Genomic DNA, 15348 nt, shown 5'->3' on the forward strand with positions numbered 1-15348 from the left:
AATACCAAAAGATTAATAAATTGATAATCAAAAAAAAAAAAAAAAAAAGAAAATTAGAAAATGAAAAATCTCACACGCTGTTGTGTATTGCATGTCGTATAAATGTTGGGAAGAAAAAAAAAAAAGCAGGGACAAAAAGATCGCGACATTTTTCCTTCCTACACGACACACTTTAATCTCAACATATTTCATGGACAACTTAGAAGTAGCCTACAATGGGTTGTGAATGTTATTAGCAAGCGGTGACTCGAATTGGGATTCTTACCAGTTGCTCTATTCTTCAATTTGCTTTATTTTGTGTATGTGCTGGCCATTTCCGCGGGTGGCACTTTTAGATAACCCAATCTCGGGTCAAATTTTCAATACTCACAAGAAAAATGCCAAAAGATTGCATGTTTTTTTTTTTTTTTTTTGATTAATTAGATAGATTTGTCGATATCAAAAGTACCACCAGTGTCATTGTTCCTTCATAATAGAACCAATCAGCACTATGGGTGAAATAAATAGCGAACCAGTAATCAAGTCCTTATTGGACACTGATTTGTATAAACTATTCATGCATGCTGCAGTGAACAAACATTTTCCTGATGTTCCAGTAACTTATAAATATACCAATAGAACCCCACATTTGAAATTGACGCCCGATGCAGTTGCGTGGTTAAAGAAACAAATTGACTCTTTGGGGAATTTAAGATTCACTGATGAAGAAATCAAATATTTACACACCGCTTTGCCACAATTACCAGCTGACTATTTGAAATACTTGGAAAATTTCAAATTGGATCCTAAATCACAGATTAAATATTCAGATGTAGCTCCTGAAGACTTCACCTTAGAAATACACGGAAAGTGGAATGATACGATTTTATATGAAATCCCGATATTAGCCTTAGTTTCCGAAGCTTACTTTAAATTCGTTGACACTGATTGGAATTATGATGGACAATATGAACTTGCGGTGGATAAAGCTCAGGCATTGATAAGACATGAATGCAGTTTCAGTGAGTTTGGTACTAGACGTAGAAGATCATATGAAACACAAGAAGTTGTCATCAAAGCAATTAAAGATGTACAAAGTCAAACTGGTTCCAAATACGTTGCTGGTACTTCCAATGTGTATTTTGCCATGAAATACGATTTGATGCCTATTGGAACTGTTGCACACGAATGGTATATGGGGATTGCATCGATAACTCAAGATTACAAACATGCAAATAAATTGGCTATGGATTATTGGATCGATACTTTTGGCGCCGAGCATGCTGGTTTGGCTTTGACTGATACTTTTGGTACTGATAATTACTTGTCAATGTTTGTTTCTCCATATGTCAACCAATACACTGGGGTTAGACAAGATTCAGGAGATCCAGAATTATATGCCGAAAAGATCGCTCATCATTATGAAAAGTTAGGAATTCCAACAAACACCAAAGTTATTTGTTTTAGTGATTCATTGAATGTGGAGAAATGTTTCAAGTATAAACAAAAGTCCGACCTGTTGGGTTTGATTAGTACTTTTGGTATTGGTACTTTCTTCACCAATGATTTTAAGAAATTGTCGACTGGTGAAAAATCACAACCATTAAACATTGTTATCAAAATTAAAGAAGCCAATGGTAAACCAGCCATTAAAATTAGCGACAACATCGGCAAGAACATGGGTGATGCAGCAACTGTTGAAAGAGTGAAACAAGAGCTAGGATACACTGAAAGATCTTGGTCTGAAGGAGACGAAACTCATAGATGGACCAATGGTAAGTAATATCACCCACAGGTCGTGTACAACCCAAACATTCAACAAGTGAACCAGGTTTCTCGGCTGAAACAGGGCATGATTATTTGATGAGGTCTTTTTTTTTCTTCTTCTTCTTCTTCCCTGTTGTTTGCTTTTCACTTTTATACAGATAGTATTACTTGTATTCATTGGATTTTCATTCGTCTCTGGTGTGTCAAGCAGAGTATATACAACCAATTGTAATAAATAAAGAACATTTTTATTATCATAGATTGAATTTCCAATTGTTATTTTCATTCTCTTGATCACGCAATTACAAATCCACCATTCACTAGTCATTCGTCACACCCCCCTCCCCATCCCATCCAACACACTCAGAATCATGGATTTGAATTACGAAAACTTGGTATCTACATTAACATGTGCCAGTAAATCAGAAAGAAGTTTAGAACAACAAAATGCTGATTCTCAATTGAAGAAATGGGAAGTTGTACCAGGGTACCATTACTTATTACAGGACGTGTATTTAAATACCGACCAGCCATTACAGATTCGTTGGTTAGCTATTATTTGTTTCAAGAATGGTGTTGACAAGTATTGGCGTGGATCTCGTGCCAATTCAATCCAGAAAGATGAAAAACGTCAGATTATAGCGAGAACTATGGACTTGATAAACGAACAGAATAACCAGTTGATGATTCAAAATGCCCATTCGATATCGAAGATTGCCCGATTTGATTTTCCACTGGACTGGCCAAATTTGTTTGACGATATAGTCAATAGTTTGGAGAAGTATGTTTTTGTTGAGAATAATCTTGTGGCTACAAACAACATGTTGATTATTTTAAATAGAATTATCAAAACTTTGTCAACAGTCCGAATTGGCCGTTCCCGTCATGCAATGCAGGCTAAAGCACCAATTGTTGTAAGTCTATTAATCAAATTATACTCCAAGTTCTTCACTATTTGGACTTCAAATTTAGACTATACTGTCATGCAGATTTGTTATTTATGTTTAAAGAATTTAAGAAGAATAATCCCTGAAGGGTTTGACCAACCACATAAAGATCATGATGTGGTTGAATTTTTGAGCAACACAATTGATCATTTACAAGCTATAGTTCTGGAAAACGAAAAGTACAATACTGATCTTTTAGAAAGATATGTCAAGTGTTACAGCAAATTATATGTTGCATTGATTAGAAACAACCCAACCAGTTTTGTATTGTTACCGTGTTGTGAAAAGATTCTTACTACGTTTTTGTCATTGTTGGAACAAAAAGCTGAGGTTATTTATAACTCTACAGAGGATAACGATTTTTGGGAAATATTGGCATTAAGAAGTTTCAGCATATTGAAGAAAGTTATGGCATACGTTTATCGTAAGGGAGCAATCACATTGAAACAAAGAAATGATAAAATGGAAGTTCAAACTGCAATTAACAAATTGGGAACACAATTTTTCACTGCAGACTTGGTTCAGAATCTTTGTAATTTGATTATCACTTGGTATCTACGATTGAAACCTTCTGATCTTGAAAGTTGGTTGTTAGAACCAGAAGAATGGTGCAATGAAGAGTTATCAAGCAGTTGGGAGTACCAAGTACGCCCATGTGCAGAAAACTTTTATCAAGATTTAATCAAATATTTCCCTGACTTTTTAGCAGGTTTTGTTTTGAACAAAATCAGTTCAGGTTTAATGGAAAATGCCACTGTTGATAAAATTCTCATTAGAGATTCTATTTTGTGCATATTTCAACTTTCTGGCCATGCTATTAATGAGCATGTTAATTTTGATAATTTGTTGGAAACCGTGTTTATCCCAGAAGGGTTGAAAAATGATGTGGTTGAAAATAAAATCATAAAGAGAAGAGTCTGCTTAATTATTACCGAATGGGTTAGCATTCAATGTTCGAGAGAACTGCGTATTGCAATTTATAAACTATTACTTAATTTCTTGCGTTCTGACAACCAAGTTAATGATAAGGTGGTGAAAATATCTGCGGTACAAGCACTCCGTGTTGTAGTTGATGATTGGGATTTCAGCAAAACCGATTTCCAACCATTCTTGAATGATTTTGTTAAATTAATGTTAGGCTTATTGAACGAGTTCAGTTTTACGGAATCAAAGTTATACATTTTAAACACTTTGGCAGATATAATCGAAAAATGTAACCCATTGGTTGATTATCAAACATTGATTGACATTTTACAAATTATACCTCCTAATTGGGAAACAGGCGAAAGTGAACAAATTATTAAAACATCTTTGTTGAGAGTGTTGAAAAGTTTAGTAATTTCATTGAACGAAAATTCACCAGAAACCCATGCTATTGCCATACCATTAATTACAGCATGTTGCTCTGAGAATCTGGATGCTTATTTACTTGTTTCTGAAGATGGATATGATTTGTGGCTAGCATTGTTACAATTTTGTCCTCCTCGAGCTGAACCAAATCCGGAGATTGTGCAACTTTTTGAAATGATTCCATTTGGGTTAAAAAATTCAACAGAAATTCTTCCTACAATTTTGTCAATCATCAGAAGTTATGCATTGTATTCCCCACAAATATTCTCAGAAGTCTTCTCCACTGAGATATTTAAAGTATTAGGAGAGTATTTGAGCTCTATGAGAGACGATGCATATGTTATTTTCATTTCTTTGATGGATATATTATTGATCAACCCTGAAGACGAAATGATTGATAAAGTTGTAACCAGTGGATTGTTTAATTCTATGGTTGCATATGTGATGAACAATGATATGAATAATTTTCTCATCACTAAGATGTTTTTGTTATTATCTCGTATTGCAAGAAAAGATTACTTCCTCAAACTTTTAGGGATGTCGTCTGTTGATATTTCAACATTTTTCAAGAGATGGTTAGAATATTATGGTCACAATGGTAGTCCAAGAAATAAGAAAATCAATTTAATGGGATTACTTTTTGCAATCTCGTATGGTATTCCAGAAAAAGTCGAAGTTTTATGGGAAGTTTCTCCGCAAGTCATCAAAAACACGTTGTATTTCCTAGAAGAAGTCAATGAGGATACCAATGGTACTTGTGATGCATATAATTCCAATTTAGTTTATGAAGACATCGATGACTATTCCTATTTGGATCCTGATATTAAAGCCAATGGAGAGAAATTAAGATATCATCAGTTATTGAATCAATATGATCAAGTGTATTCCGTCAACTTGTTGCAATTATTAAAGACATGTGTTATTGGATTAAAAGATAGGTTAACTAATGATGAATTCAACACCTTAATGCAATTAAATGATAGTTATACTATAGAGAAATTACAGGAATTGTTGTAATCATTTTTTATTATAAAGTTTAGTTATTTAGATATTAAATAAAAATAAAATGAATAATCTGGTTTTGGTAAATGCACGTACTTTCCAATTTGAATTTTGTCTCGTTCTCTCAGTTTTGAATTCAGCGCACTAACATTTTGTCAACAGTGGCAACAAATAGAAAAAAAAAAAAAAAAAACCCAAACTATGAATTAATGGAATTAGAAATTATTCCAACCAATTCTCTCCTCCAACGATTTCAAGAGATTCCACCTTATCATTAACTAATCCACACCAATTGAAATAAATGTTTAGAAATAATTACGATAACGATTCAGTGACTTATTCTCCAACAGGTAGATTATTCCAAGTTGAATATGCATTGGAAGCTATTAAACAAGGGAGTGCGGCCGTTGGGTTAACTTCCAATGATTATGTTGTTTTAGTAGCTCTAAAGAGAAATGCTGAAGAATTGGGATCATATCAAAAGAAAATCATTAAAATTGATGATCATATGGGTGTAGCATTGGCTGGTTTAGCACCAGATGCAAGAGTTTTATCTAATTTTTTAAGAAAACAAGCTATGCAATGTAAAATGATTTTTAATCGACCAATTCAAACATATAAAGCAGTTTTATCAATTGCTGATAAAGCACAAGAAAATACTCAAAGTTATGGTTCAAGACCTTATGGTGTAGGTTTATTAATTGCTGGATATGATGAAACTGGTGCTCATCTTTTTGAATTTCAACCAAGTGGAAGTGTATTGGAATATTTTGGTGCTGCTATAGGTGCAAGATCTCAAGCTGCTCGTACATATTTGGAAAGAAATTTGGAAGAAATTAAAAAATGTGATGATGTTGAACAGTTGGTTCTTCATGGTTTGTATGCCTTGAGAGATACTTTGTCTCAAGACATTGAATTGACATTTAAAAACACCAGTGTTTCTATCGTAGGTAAAGATCAAAAGTTTGTATCATATGATGATGAAAATGTTCAACAATGGTTAGATAAATTAGATTCAGTATCAAACACTAGAAATAGAGACGATGGCGATGAAGAAGGTGATGAAGAACAACAACAAGAAGAAGAAGGAGAAACCGGTCAAACTACCGAAGAAGGTGCACAACAAGGCGAAGGAGAGCAAGCCCCAGGTGATGACAGAATGGAAACTGATGAATAGATCTATAGTTGTTAATACATGTACAACAAGTAACACACACAAATCTACTTTGGTATTATCTTCATGTAATTTGCTATATACAATATGCAATTTCATCTATTTACTTTTTGCTTGCTTGTTGTCTAGCAGCAACGTTTTTAATTACCTCCATACATTGGTTTTGCATTTCATTGACCTTTTTATTAAGTTCTTTAGGGCTGTGTAAAGTTTTACCGCTTCTTATATCATCAATCATAGTCTTGACAACAACGATATGTTGTCTTACAGATTCCTTTTCAGATTCTTCCATAAACTTACCATATTGGGTGATAGCATTATCAGCATCAGTGCACAATATTTCAGCTCTAGATGCATGTTCATAATACCTTCTTCTTTCTTCATCAGCTTTCTTGTTCTCACTACTTTCTTGTATCATTTTTTCGATTTCAGAGTCGGTTAAACCAACTTCAGTTACTTGAATGGAAACACTATTTGGCTTTCCATAATGAGGCAGGTCTTCTGGATAGTTTGTTTTATCAGTTGCATTGACGTTAATAATACCATCTGCGTCAATTTCAAAGGAAACAGCTATTTGGGGAGATCCCTTTGGACCTTGTGGAATATTTGCTAATCTGAATTGACCAATATGTTTATTATCTCTCACCAATGGTCTTTCACCCTGGTATACTCCGATCTCAACACCTGTTTGACCATCAACAGCAGTGGAGAACATTTGTTCCTTCTTAATCGGTACAGCAGAATTTCTTGGAATCAATGGTGTGAATATACCACCGTATGTTTCAATTCCGAGTGATAATGGTGTAACATCCAACAAGACAACATTTTTAACTTCACCAGATAAAACCGCCCCTTGAATTGCAGCACCTAATGCCACAGCTTCATCTGGGTTAACAGCAGTGCTAGGTTTCTTTCCAAACATTTCTTCTACAATCTTTCTGATTTTTGGCATTCTTGTCATTCCACCAACTAATAAAACTTCGTCAATATCTTTAAATTTCAACTCTGCATCACGAACACATCTTTTGACTGGATCAATGGTTTTCTGTATTATTGGCATAACCATGTCATCAAATTCTTTAGCAGTCAACTTCTGTTTGATGTGCTTCTCCGCAGTAATGAATGGCAAGTTGATTTCAACTTCATCTGAATGATCTAGTTCAATCTTGGCTTTTTCTGCTGCTTCTCTAATACGCTGCACGGCAAATCTGTCACCACTTAAATCAATTCCAGTTTCTTGTTTAAAACTATTCAAAATGTGGTTCATGATCTGAATATCAAAATCTTCACCACCTAAATGAGTGTTACCATTAGTTGCTCTGACTTCAAATACACCATTGTCAATCTCTAAAATCGAAATATCAAATGTACCGCCACCAAGATCAAACACGGCAATGATACCATCTTTTCTTGTCTTATCACATCCATAGGCTAATGCTGCAGCAGTTGGTTCATTAATCACTCTTAAAATCTCCAAACCAATCAGTTTCCCGGAATTCTTTGTTGCTTGTCGTTGAGAATCATTGAAATAAGCTGGGACAGTGACAACGGCTTTATCGATTTTATCTTCCTTCAATTGTATCTCTGCATCTTTCTGTAGTTTTTGCAAAATTAATCCACCTATTTCCGAAGGAGTCATAGTGTTTCCGGTGGTAGTACTTAAAGTAGCTTCTCCGTGGGTATTTGGAATAATCTTATAAGGAACGTTGTTTAAATCTCTTTGTACTTCTTGATCATCAAACTTTCTTCCAATTAATCTTTTTGTTGCAAAAAATGTATTTTCCGGATTAACCACTGCTTGTCTCTTTGCTGGCAAACCAACCAATGGTTTTCCATTTTTGTCAAATGCCACTATTGAAGGGGTTGTACGTTTTCCTTCCTCATTCTCAAGAATATGTGGTTCTTTATCAGACCCCATAACTGCCACGGCAGAATTTGTTGTTCCGAGATCAATTCCTAGAACCGTATGTTTAAATCTTCTGAATAGTAGTTTATTGATATTGGTTCTTAACATCGTGGTTGGTTGTTGCTTTGAAGAAAAGAACGGTGATATTGGGATAGAATTTTTCTCCTCTCACTAATCTTTAGGGGCAATGAAAATGACTAAGAAACAAAAAAAAAAAAAAAAAAAACATCTCTCCGCAGAGTGCAAAACAATAGATCTACTACCAATTGTACTTGTTAGCCACAGTGGTTTTATTATTCGGACATATTTCTCTATACGCTTAAACTATTTATATACATATACATATATCGTTGTTTCAAAAAATTTAAATACACGGATTAATAGACACATCTATGGTTTACATCTACCACTGAAACGTGGGTACAAGGAACAGTCACGAACAGTGAATCTGTCCAACATGTAGGCAAGCATTCTTTCCAAACCAATACCGTAACCACCGTGTGGAGAACCACCATACTTACGGACATCGGTGAACCAGTAGTAACTGTCCAAGTTCAAACCTTCTCTCTTGATAGCAGCAACCAATTCATCGTATTTATCAATTCTCATGGAACCACCAGTAATTTCACCAACATTTGGCATCAAAACATCAACAGATTCGGTGACTCTTGGGTCATCTTGACATCTTTGCATGTAGAAAGATTTAATTTCAGCTGGGAAACGGATCAATAAAATTGGTTCGTTGATAGTATCAGTCATTTTTCTTTCAGCGGCTTCAGCAATATCGTCACCGAATTTGAATTTTTCACCATCTTCGTTTGGAATACCATGTTCGTTCAACCAGTCCAAGGCTTCGATATATTCCATTCTCTTGAACGGAGTAGTTGGGGCTTTGAAGTTTGGGTTTAATTGCTTGACAATTGGACCAGCAACTGGATCTTCCAAAACGTATTGAATGGTTTTAGTAAGCAATCTTTCCAAGTGGTCCAACAAATCGTGGAATGTAATAAATACCAATTCAGCTTCAATATGGGTGTATTCACTCAAGTGTCTTCTGGTGTGAGATTTTTCGGCTCTGAAAGATTCTTGGATACAGAAAACATCACCCAATGCTGGCAAACAGGTTTCCAAGTACAATTGGGAAGATTGAGTCAAGTAAGCTTCTTCACCGTAGTAATCTAATTTGAACAAAGTGGAACCACCTTCAACTTGGTTTTGAACCATACATGGTGGAGTAACTTCAGTGATACCTTCTTCGGCATAGAATCTTCTGATAGCAGCCAGGTATGCGGCTCTGACTTTCATAACGGCAGATAAAGTTTCACCTCTCAAGGTCAAATGACGTTGGTCCAACAACAAGTTTGGATCAGCACCTTCTTGGATTCTGTTGGTGAATGAGTCATCTCCACTTGGAGCCAAAGCAATAATTTCATAGAAATCAGCCTTTAATTCAACACCACCTGGAGCAGTTTTACCTTCTGGCAATTTGGAAATAACACCCTTGATGGCAACAGTGGATTCAATGGTCAATTCTTGGGTTTGTCTAGCCTTGGCCAAGTCACCAGTCAAAACACATTGAAGGTAACCGGTACCATCTCTTAAAGTGATAAAAGCCAATCCCTTTTGAACTCTCAAACGATGAACCCAACCTTGAACAAGAACTCTGGTATCCAAGTTTTCTTGAATAGTTCTCAATTTGATCTTTTTAGCTTGTGGTAAAGATTGATCTTCTTCAATTGAAGACAAGTCCAAAGCAGATAACTTAGCAGCAGCTTGTTGTTCTTTCTTTTGTTCTTCCAACTTAGCTTGCTTTTCGGCTTTCTTCTTTAAACCTTCAACACCCTTCTTGGCTTTCTTTAAAGCAGAGGCTGAAATTTCAACATATTCGAATTTTTCCTTATCTTCTTCGGATTGTTTGTAGACAAAAAGTTTAGATTCTGGTTGGGAGTACAATGCAAATGCTGGGGTGGCGTATGGTTGTTCTTGAGTACCCTTGGTTTCGGCACTGTCTACACCTGTCTTTTCGTTAACATAAATAGTTTGTGACATTATTAATTGTTGTCGGTTGTGTGTACCCTCTTGACAATAAACAGAAAGTTGTTTCAAGAATTTATGGTTGAAAATCACACAAGAGGTTGACTCATGAAAATTTTTCTTTTCCTTACATTTGGCATGGACTGCATACAGTGCGGTATCAAGATCTCTTCACATTTTATTTTTTTTTTTTTTTTCGCTTGAGGCAAACCGAAAACAACAAACAACACATTGAAAAGTTTTTTCGTTTGTTCTTCGTAACTAACTTACACACACACTTTTTAAAGATAACCAAACCATTCTAACACCAAAAAACAAACAGAATAATATTTCACCACCTATAAATCATGGCATTAGAACAATCTTTGGCCCAATTATCTTTGGCTACCGTTTCTTCCCCAGAAAGTGAAAAGGCTTTACCAACCAAATCTTTGGTTTTTAAACCAAAAACCGCCAAAACTGCCACCCCAGTTCCTGTTTTCGTTTTTGCATTGCATGAAACCGCCACTCCTTCAAACTTGATTGCTAAGGCTGCTGGTGTTAAAGAACCAAGATTGGCTAGAGATGATTTGGTCCAAGAATTTTTCAAAACCTCAACTAAAGAAGTCTCTATTGCCAACTTGTCTAAAGAATTGGAAGGTAAAATTAAAATCGTCCTTGATGACAATGTCTTGAAAGCTGCCGAAAGTGGAAACTTGTTGAAATTATCCACTGAAAGTTCTGCTGCTGTTTTACCAGCGAAGACCGTTGTTGAGTTCTTGAAATCAACTGGTATTGAAATCATTGAAGTAGATTTTGCAGCTGAACCAGCTCCAGCTCCAGCTGCTGCTACCCCAGCTGCTAAAAAGGAAAAGAAAGGTGATGCCAAATTAGAAGACGCTAAATTGATTGGTATTACTGTTGACAAAGAAAAAGATTTCTCCACTTGGTACACCCAAGTTGTCACCAAGGGTGAAATGCTTGATTACTATGATGTTTCTGGTTGTTATATTCTTAGACCAAACTCCTACTTTGTTTGGGAAACTATCCAAGACTACTTTAATGTTAGAATCAAGAAATTGGGTGTTCAAAACGCTTATTTCCCAATGTTTGTTTCCCAAAGAGTTTTAGAAAAAGAAAAGGACCATATTGAAGGTTTCGCTCCAGAAGTTGCCTGGGTTACTAGAGCCGGTAGTTCTGAATTAGATGAACATATTGCTATTAGACCAACTTCTGAAACTGTCATGTACCCATACTATGCCAAATGGATCAGATCTCACCGTGACTTGCCATTGAAATTGAACCAATGGAATTCTGTTGTTCGTTGGGAATTCAAGCACCCACAACCATTCTTGAGAACCAGAGAATTTTTGTGGCAAGAAGGTCACACTGCTCATTTGACTCAAGATGCTGCTGCTGAAGAAGTTTTGCAAATCTTGGACTACTATGCAGGTGTTTATGAAGAATTATTGGCCGTTCCAGTTGTTAAAGGTAAGAAAACTGAAAATGAAAAATTTGCTGGTGGTGACTACACTACCACTGTTGAAGGTTTTATTGCTGCCACTGGTAGAGGTATTCAAGGTGGTACTTCTCATCATTTGGGTACTAATTTCTCCAAGATGTTCAACCTTTCTGTTGAAAGTCCAGAAGGTCCAGAAAAACCAAGAATTTTTGCTTACCAAAACTCCTGGGGTTTGTCCACTAGAGTTATTGGTGTCATGATTATGACTCATTCTGATAATAAAGGTTTGGTCTTGCCACCAAGAATTGCTCAATACCAAGCTGTTGTTATCCCAGTTGGTCTTACTTCCAAGAGTTCTGATGCTCAAAGAAAGGACATCAACGAAGGTGCTCAAAAGATTGAAAAGACTTTACAAGATGCTGGTATCAGAGCTACTGGTGATTACAGAGAAATTTATAACCCAGGTTGGAAATTTGCCGATTGGGAATTGAAGGGTGTTCCATTACGTTTGGAATTTGGTCCAAAGGATTTGGCTGGTAACCAAGTTACTGTTGTTAGAAGAAACGATGGTAAGAAGTACACTGTTAAATTGGACGAATTGCAAACCGAAATTCCAAAGATCTTAGATGACATGCACAATGATTTGTATGCTAAAGCCAAAAAAGAATTCGACGAACATCGTGTTAAGGTTGACGAATGGAAAGATTTTGTCCCAACTTTGAACCAAAAGAATGTTATCTTGGCCCCATGGTGTGGTGATGCTGATTGTGAAGATGATATTAAAGACTCATCTGCTAAGAAAGATGATGGTGAAGATGAAGAAGTTGATGAAAAGGCTCCATCTATGGGTGCCAAATCATTGTGTATTCCATTTGAACAACCTGAATTGAAACAAGGACAAAAATGTGTTAGATGTGACAAGGATGCTGTTACTTACTGTATGTTTGGTAGATCTTATTAGAAGCATGGCTGAATATTCACGGATATTTGTCATTAGGTTACGTATGTAAATATAGAAATTTTCAAAAAAAAAAAAAAAAATCTAAAGGTGGTTACGATTTAAATCAAATGATACGCGGTTTCTTAGATCTCTCTTCATTTTAATTCTCTTTTTTTTTTTTTTTTTGTTACTCATCAAGATAAACCCAACAAATCATCTTCAACCAATTAGTCATGATTTGCCCTGGTAGAATTATTCTGATTGTTCTTCAACTTGTATTATTTTTAGTAGCAGGTATTAACATATATCAAACTGTTAAGGAATTAATTTCTGGATCTTCCAACGGTGATTTTCACACACTTGTATTCCCATCTATAATTTTCATGTGGATTCTTACTAAATGGGTTATCTTACCATTGACAAAGAAACCTACAAAACCTGTGAAAGCTGTGTAATTAGCTTAAAATAGTTTCTAAAAAAAATCAATAGATATACATTTAAAAGAAATACAAAATAATATCAACATCCTATTCAAGATGTTCAACTTGTGGTTTTTCCAGAACTTCAACTTCACCTTCCTTTTCACTGTACAAAGGAGGTAATGGTTCAATGTTACGACGGAAAACTTTCCTTTCAATTCCATTCCAGAAAGCTCTTGTATGGTATCTGGCACGTTTGAAAGCAGAAACAGCAAACACTCTATCTAATTCTTCTAAAGTCAATCCTTTGGTTTCTGGCAAGAACCATAACACCATGAAAAATCCAATTAAATTCCATGCAGCATAAAATCCAAAAGCACCAGTAGGTTTAAATGCATTTTGTAATCTTGGCCAAGTAAATGCCAACATGAAATTGAAAAACCAACAAGTTGCCGTGGCAAAACTCATACCTAAGTCACGAATATATAATGGGAAAGCTTCAGCAGAGTAAGTGAATGGAACTGGACCTTCAGAACTGGAATAAACCGCAGTGAAAAGATAAACCCCAGTTGTAACCATAGCCAATCTACCATTCATATCATCGATCAAGAATCCAAAACCAGCAATTAACAAAAATACACACATACAGGGGAAAGCAAATAACAACAATGGTCTTCTTCCGAATCTGTCAATACTGAAGAAAGCAGGAATAGCAAATGTAAAATTAATCATACCAAATCCCCACGAAGCTAACAATGCATCAATTTCTGAAAAATCAGCGGCGATGAAAATAGAAGATGAATAATAAGCAATGACATTTATACCACAAAATTGTTGCATAAACATTACAATCCAAGCACCTAATGCCCCATTTCTGTTTCGGCGAACAGTAAACATTTCAATCAATCTCTTCCAAGTAGGAATTTTGTATGAGCCTTCTGTTTTAAGTAAAATATATTGATAGAAACAATCTCTAGCAGCAGAAATGTTACTTGAACGTAATTTTTGCAATGATTCAAACGCTTCCTTGTGTCTTCCTTTCCCCATTAACCAACGAGGTGATTCTGGAATAAAAGGAACTTGAACCAAAACAATAAATGCTGGTAATGCAGCTGATCCAAGCATTAATCTCCAATTCAAACCAGTGGTTACCCATAAATCGGGAACTCGATAAAATGCTAAACAAAGCACATAACCAAACATAATACCAACAGCAGTGAAGAATTGCCATAACATAACTAATGATCCACGGATTTGTTTAGGTGCACATTCAGCTGCATAAGGTGGAACTGTTGCTGATTTGATTCCAACACCAAATCCAAGCATAAATCTAGCAATGAATAAATGCCACCAATTATTAACAAAACCTTGCCAAATACAAGTGACAGCAGAAATGACACATGTCCAAAATATAACCCATCTTCTACCAACTCTTTGGTTACACCAATCTGACATCCAGCAAGCAATACAAGATGCACATAAATAAGGTGCACCATTAACCAACCCTTGTATCAAATCACCATTTTTCATCAGAGTAATTCCAAATGCATCAGGGTAAAATAATGTAGCACCATTAATAACGACTTGATCACAACCTTGAACAGCAGCTGATACGGCACCAGCAGCAACAACTTCATATAGTTTTTTTGAAAGTCTCCAACGATGTTTTGATTCTTTTTCAAGTGCTTGTTTCTGCTCGTCATCTAAGAAATTAAACGATTGGTAGCGTTGGGGAAATTGTGCAACCGCAGCACCTTGAGCAAACAATTCTTCATCTAAACCATGTTCTTGAGCGTAAATTTTACCCATACCCATGACTTCTTCTTGGGAATATTTAGTAAGAACATTGGTGTAGTCTGATTCTTCTTCTTTGATATCCGTTTCATATTCTGAAACTTTAGAAGTGAATGATTCTTGTGGTGGTGATTTTTCGGTCATTTTGATTTAGTTTAAAAAAACTGCAAAATTATACTGAAATTAACATATACAAAGAAGACGAGGAAACAAACTTTTAGAGGATATTGATGTCTTTAAATATCCTTTTTGAAGATATACAGTCTCTCAATGCTCTATGAAACAGTATTCCCTAACTGAGGTAATTCATATTTGAAAGTGATTATTATCCTTGCCCTCCCCCACATTCAAACTCCACAAGGAAAATAAAGCTAAGAAAAATAAAAACCACAGGAATATTCTTGGTCAATTTGGGAATGAATTATGGATGTGGGATTGATGTTGATAAATGGAATTTGTGCTAAGAAAAAAAAGTTTCTTGCTATTTTAAAGTATCAATTGATGGAAGTGTTGCAATGAAGAAGTTGCGTTATTGGGTTCTGACACGTGAACGATGTTCAATCTTTCTGTGGAAAATTGGCTGTTGTGCAAACCA

At 35.5% G+C, this 15348-nt stretch overlaps 7 protein-coding genes across 7 annotated transcripts; 4 read left to right on the forward strand and 3 right to left on the reverse strand. All coding sequences in view use genetic code 12, as the record gives it.

Annotated features, from left to right (window-relative positions):
• Positions 1 to 490: 490 nt before the first annotated feature.
• NPT1 (nicotinate phosphoribosyltransferase) lies at positions 491 to 1762 on the forward strand (the record flags this gene model as incomplete). The annotated part of the gene is made up of 1 exon (XM_002550810.1): positions 491 to 1762. One exon carries the CDS (start codon positions 491 to 493, stop codon positions 1760 to 1762), a length of 1272 nt encoding a protein of 423 aa, XP_002550856.1.
• A 355-nt stretch (positions 1763 to 2117) lies between these two features.
• On the forward strand, positions 2118 to 5060 carry KAP120 (Kap120p; the record flags this gene model as incomplete). Its single annotated transcript, XM_002550811.1, has 1 exon — positions 2118 to 5060. The coding sequence occupies one exon, from the start codon at positions 2118 to 2120 to the stop codon at positions 5058 to 5060; it is 2943 nt and encodes a 980-aa protein (XP_002550857.1).
• Positions 5061 to 5346: 286 nt separating this feature from the next.
• On the forward strand, positions 5347 to 6222 carry PRE5 (proteasome core particle subunit alpha 6; the record flags this gene model as incomplete). Its single annotated transcript, XM_002550812.1, has 1 exon — positions 5347 to 6222. One exon carries the CDS (start codon positions 5347 to 5349, stop codon positions 6220 to 6222), a length of 876 nt encoding a protein of 291 aa, XP_002550858.1.
• Positions 6223 to 6322: 100 nt separating this feature from the next.
• On the reverse strand, positions 6323 to 8233 carry CTRG_05157 (Hsp70 family ATPase; the record flags this gene model as incomplete). The annotated part of the gene is made up of 1 exon (XM_002550813.1): positions 6323 to 8233. One exon carries the CDS (start codon positions 8231 to 8233, stop codon positions 6323 to 6325), a length of 1911 nt encoding a protein of 636 aa, XP_002550859.1.
• A 282-nt stretch (positions 8234 to 8515) lies between these two features.
• Positions 8516 to 10174, reverse strand: DED81 (asparagine--tRNA ligase; the record flags this gene model as incomplete). The annotated part of the gene is made up of 1 exon (XM_002550814.1): positions 8516 to 10174. The coding sequence occupies one exon, from the start codon at positions 10172 to 10174 to the stop codon at positions 8516 to 8518; it is 1659 nt and encodes a 552-aa protein (XP_002550860.1).
• A 332-nt stretch (positions 10175 to 10506) lies between these two features.
• Positions 10507 to 12561, forward strand: CTRG_05159 (proline--tRNA ligase; the record flags this gene model as incomplete). The annotated part of the gene is made up of 1 exon (XM_002550815.1): positions 10507 to 12561. One exon carries the CDS (start codon positions 10507 to 10509, stop codon positions 12559 to 12561), a length of 2055 nt encoding a protein of 684 aa, XP_002550861.1.
• Positions 12562 to 13067: 506 nt separating this feature from the next.
• Positions 13068 to 14897, reverse strand: CTRG_05160 (sugar porter family MFS transporter; the record flags this gene model as incomplete). The annotated part of the gene is made up of 1 exon (XM_002550816.1): positions 13068 to 14897. One exon carries the CDS (start codon positions 14895 to 14897, stop codon positions 13068 to 13070), a length of 1830 nt encoding a protein of 609 aa, XP_002550862.1.
• Between the last annotated feature and the right edge of the window lie 451 nt (positions 14898 to 15348).

This window comes from Candida tropicalis, assembly GCF_000006335.3.
Source record: "Candida tropicalis MYA-3404 genomic scaffold supercont3.7, whole genome shotgun sequence".
NCBI lineage: Eukaryota > Fungi > Ascomycota > Pichiomycetes > Serinales > Debaryomycetaceae > Candida > Candida tropicalis.